The sequence below is a fragment of the Myotis brandtii genome, unplaced genomic scaffold (genome assembly GCF_000412655.1).
Source record: "Myotis brandtii unplaced genomic scaffold, ASM41265v1 scaffold561, whole genome shotgun sequence".
Classification (NCBI taxonomy): domain Eukaryota; kingdom Metazoa; phylum Chordata; class Mammalia; order Chiroptera; family Vespertilionidae; genus Myotis; species Myotis brandtii.
Window position 1 is genome coordinate 599600 of NW_005370085.1, and position 4708 is coordinate 604307.

The 4708-nt window shown below is 50.6% G+C and overlaps 1 protein-coding gene across 1 annotated transcript in view; it reads left to right on the forward strand.

Moving 5' to 3' along the window:
- Nucleotides 1-2858, forward strand: part of RPS17 (ribosomal protein S17) — a 3669-nt gene extending 811 nt beyond the window's left edge. The window contains exons 3-5 of the mRNA XM_005878461.2: nt 359-464; nt 1200-1265; nt 2732-2858. Of these exons, the coding sequence (XP_005878523.1) occupies nt 359-464; nt 1200-1265; nt 2732-2812 (253 nt within the window). The 3' untranslated portion in view covers nt 2813-2858. The remainder of the gene's footprint in view (nt 1-358; nt 465-1199; nt 1266-2731) is intronic.
- Nucleotides 2859-4708: the final 1850 nt, after the last annotated feature.

Below are 4708 nucleotides of genomic sequence, written 5' to 3' on the forward strand. Positions count from 1 at the left end.
GCCTTCGCAGGGAGCCCGGGTGGGACTGGGTCGTGTTGGTGTCATACCTGGGGCGGTGACACCTGGCCGCGGCCAGGCCTCCGGGAGGTTGGATCTTAATTGCAGCCCATTGGGAGGAGAGGAAACGCAGACTGGGGAGGGGTCCTGGGAGTCTGGGGCGAGGATTTGATGCGTTGGCGGAACTTGATAGAGGGGGGCAGGCAGGCAGGCGCTGTGTGTCGCTGTCGGAGTCGGGGCTCCTAGGACGGGGGTCCTCTCCCTTCTCGCGGGGGAAGAAGCCCTAAAACTGCTGCTGGCATGTCCGGGTGCAGCGTGCACGGGCGTTCTCAGTGTGTGTGTGTGGGCGCTTGTGCCGCAGCTATGTCACGCACCTGATGAAGCGGATCCAGAGGGGCCCCGTGCGAGGCATCTCCATCAAACTGCAGGAGGAGGAGAGGGAGAGGAGGGACAACTACGTGCCCGAGGTAAGCTCGCCGCGCCTCTCTCTGGGCCTCGGGCTCCTGCTGAAGCGGGAAGCAGGTGCCTGGCTTCTAAGGGGACCTCAGCTGAGCTGGAGAAGAAGGTCCTTTATCCATAAACCCTCACCCAGCTGCAGGCGCCCGCAGCCTGCCTGCCTGGGTGTTAATCTCTGTTCTGCCCTGTTGGGGCCATTTTTGGGGGGTAAATTTTTAAATTTATTTCAGAGAGGAAGAGAGGATGAGAGAGAATCATTGATGGGCTGCCTCCTGCACGTCCCCTACTGGGACTCGAGGCCGCAACCCAGGCATGTGCCCCTGATCGGAATCGAACCTGGGACCCTTCAGTCCGCAGGCCGGCGCTCTATCCACTGAGCCAAACCGGTCAGGGCTGTAGGGGCCATTTAAGTCCATCCTGGTTTTCACCTGAGAGCCCTTCGTCATGTTTGCTTGCCTTGCCACAGCTTCTGGTTTGATTGCTTGCCTTAGCACAGTATTCCCGAAACATGAACATAGTCTTAAGGTTTCCGGAATGCCGGTAAGAGAATGACGAAGGGCGCATACAAGGTGAACCCAGAAGTGGTCTTTGGGGTCTGTGATCCCTAAGCCGACTTCTCTCCTAGTGGGATCCGGTCTCCTTTGCAAGTGCCCCTCTTTTTTGTTGAGGAATGTTGAGGAAAGGGCAGGGAAGGTGAGGGAGAACTAACTCACTGATGGTATTTGGCGGGGTCCTGTTCCTTCTAGGTCTCGGCCCTGGATCAGGAGATCATTGAGGTTGACCCTGACACTAAGGAAATGCTGAAGCTCTTGGTAAGCATGTGCTGAGTTCCTGAAGTGGGGCTTCGCAGTGGCATCCTCTGTCTGTAATAACACCAGGTGTTCTCAGTGTTTTCCAGACATTACTTTCTTTCGACCTCAGTTCTGTGGCTGGCTCCTCACATTTGCCCCCATGGTTCCATCCAGCTGGTTCTTTTTCATTATGTGGGCTTTCCCTTGGGGGCTTCATTTCTTCCTTTCTTTAAAAAAAAAAAATTATCTTTATTGTTGAAAGTATTACAAATGTCCCCTTTTGTCCCCCCATTGGACTCCCCACCCCCGACTTCCTTCCTTCTTTGTATGCTGACCACTTGAGTGAGTTGTGGTCTCATTTCCAGATGCTTAATACAAGGCACTACTTAGAGAGCTTAGCTGTCTTCAGTACAGGTTGATGTGTGTCTCTTCTGTGGCTTATCTTAGGCCTTTTTACATAGCTGTTGATTGCCTAGGGCAGGGGTGGGCAAACTTTTTGACTCTTAAACTGGACCAGAGGGCGGAACAAAAGCATGGATGGAGTGTTTGTGTGAACTAATATAAATTCAAAGTAAACATCATTACATAAAAGGGTACGGTCTTTTTTAATTTTTTTTTTTTAGTTTTATTCATTTCAAACGCTGGCCTAGGGCCTGCCTTTTGTGAGGCAGCCTGCCCCAGGCTGGTGCTGGAAAGGAGGTGGCTCTGTATGCCTAGAGCAGGGGTCCTCAAACTTTTTAAACAGGGGGCCAGTTCACTGTCCCTCAGACCGTTGGAGGGCCGGACTATAGTTTAAAAAAAACTATGAACAAATTCCTATGCACACTGCACATATCTTATTTTGAAGTAAAAAAACAAAACGGGAACAAATACAATATTTGTATTTGCGTGTGGCCCGCGGGCCGTAGTTTGAGGACCCCTCGCCTAGAGAAATGATTCGAAAGGGAGAGATACATACCTCCACTCCTACCCCAGGACATTTGGTAATGTCTGGACACACTTTTTCTTTTTTAAGATAATTTTATTGAGGAGTGGAGAAGGAGAGAGCGATAGAAACATCAATGATGAGAGGGAGTCATTGATCGGCTGCCTCCTGCACGCCCCACATGGGATCTCCCACCACTGGGGATCGAGCCCACAACCTGGGCATGTGCCCTGACCTGGTTCATAGGTCAACGCTCAAGCACAGCCACGCCGGCTGGGCTGGACACGTTTTTTCATTGTCACAGCTGGGGGATCCGAGCAGACACTAGTGGATAGAGGGGTGCTGCTAAGCATCTGACAGAGCACAGGACACCTTCCTAGCTGCTGCCTGTTGGAGTGCAGGGTCCTTTAAGTCATCATTCTGGGGTGGGGAGGAGAACGACCTTCGTTGGGTTTCTTCGAGGTCCCACTGCAAGCGGGTGGAGGCTGAGAAAGAAGCAAGGCTCCCTGGTGGTCCTGGAGCCATGACCACAGATCTCACTGAACCCATTTTGTTGTTCCAGGACTTCGGCAGTCTGTCCAACTTGCAGGTCACTCAGCCCACAGTTGGGATGAATTTCAAAACACCGCGTGGAGCCGTTTGAATCTTTTGCTATGCTGTAATATTATCAATAAACCATGGACACCTTGCCCGTGTGGTCTGTGGGGTTGGGTGCTGGTTGGAGCTAAGGGCAGGAGTTCCTTATCAAGGGAGGGAGAGCCTGCTGGCAGCGTCCTGGGTAGGTGGCTCTGACCTTGAATCCGCTGAGGCTGTGGGTCCTACTGTGTGTGCGTGGGGAGAAGGAGCTGTTCAGTTGTGTGTTCTGCACACTTGTCTGTTTTTACTGCTGATGCTGGTCTGGGTGTGTTTATGCCGTGCATGTGTGTGGGTCTCTGCACAGAAGTGGCAGAGCTCAGGTCTGGCTGTCCACGGATCCCTGTACACCTGCTTCTGTGAGACCGGTGTAGCAGACATTCTAAAAGTCTTGTAATTTCAAACGGGGGAAAGCTGCAAAAACAGTACAAAGGAGCTTCAAAATGTTCTACGTAGATCTTAGCTATATTTTGTCCCAATTGCTTTATATTCTCTGTATATGTACTTTTTTTTTTTTTTCTGATTGGGACCAAGCCCGCAACCTGGGCATGTGCCCTTGCCCAGAATCCTGATTCTGTGTTCAGGAGAATGTGTATATGCATAGACAGGTGCCCCTTTTTTATTGATTTCAGAGACAGGGAGAGATAGGAACATCAATGATGAGAGAGACATTGATCAGCTGCCTCCTGCACACCCCCCACTGGGGACCAAGCCTGCAACCTGGGCATGTGCCCTTGCCCAGAATCAAACTTGGGACCCTTCAGTCCATGAGCCGACGCTCTATCCACTGAACCAAATCAGCTAGGGCGACAGGTGCCCTTTTGATATCAGAGACAGGGCAAGATAGAAACATCAGTGATGAAAGTAACATCAATTGGCTGCCTCTTGCATGCCTCCTACAGGGATGGAGACTGCAACCTGAGCATGTGCCCTGACCTGGTTCATAGGTAGTTGCCCAACCATTGAGCCACATGGCCTGTAACCACAGAATTCTCAAAACCAGGAAATAGGACATTGATTCAATACCATATCCCTTTAGCCTCCTTTCTATGTCTTCCATGACCGACATTTTTGAAAAGTATTGGCTGGTTTTGTGGACTACCCTCCAATTTGGCTCTGCTGTTCCTCACAATTTGATGTAACCTAGTTTTCTGTAGTATTACAGAAGGGTGCTGTGTTCTTGGTGCATTTTACTGCCGCCCTGTCCCACTTAGTGATTGAGCAGTTGTGCTGGCGCATCTAAGTTCCAGTTCCCCTTTGTAAGGAGGTTTTGAGGCTAAGTATCTGTCAACTCTGCTCACTGCTGTTAGCATCACTCTATGTACAGTGGGGCCTTGACTTGCGAGTTTAATTCGTTCCCAGACCGAGCTCCTTAACGAGCTCGTTAACTCAAATTATCAACTCAATGCAAAAAATCCGACGAGAGACAGCTGGTATCTCAAAAAACTCGTTAGTCGGGACACTCGTAAGTCAAGGCCCCACTGTACTCCCTTCACTACTATTGTAAGGAAGGGCCTTCTCTTATTTACAGCAAACTGGTTTCCATTTTTTGGTGTGGGGTCTGGTATTCCCAACAAATCCTCTTGCCTTCTTAATAGCTCTATGAAGCCCTGTGGGCACAGACAATGGGGCGGGGGAGCAATGGGGAAAAAGGGGGACATCAGTAATCAACAATGAAGATTTTTTAAATAGTTTGAAAAGGTCACAAAAGCTTGTGTTTTTTTTTAAGAAAAGCCTCCCCTCTCCCCCTTAGGTTTTTGGTGTCCATGGTGAGGAAAGGGTGGCTTTTTGGTGCAGATGACCAATGAAGGCAGGTTAACGAGATCAACCCTAAAGCTAGCGACGCTGTTCGCCACACTCCCCACCAGGGGGCAGTGTGCTCACATCGCCGCCTCACCTGCGGGGC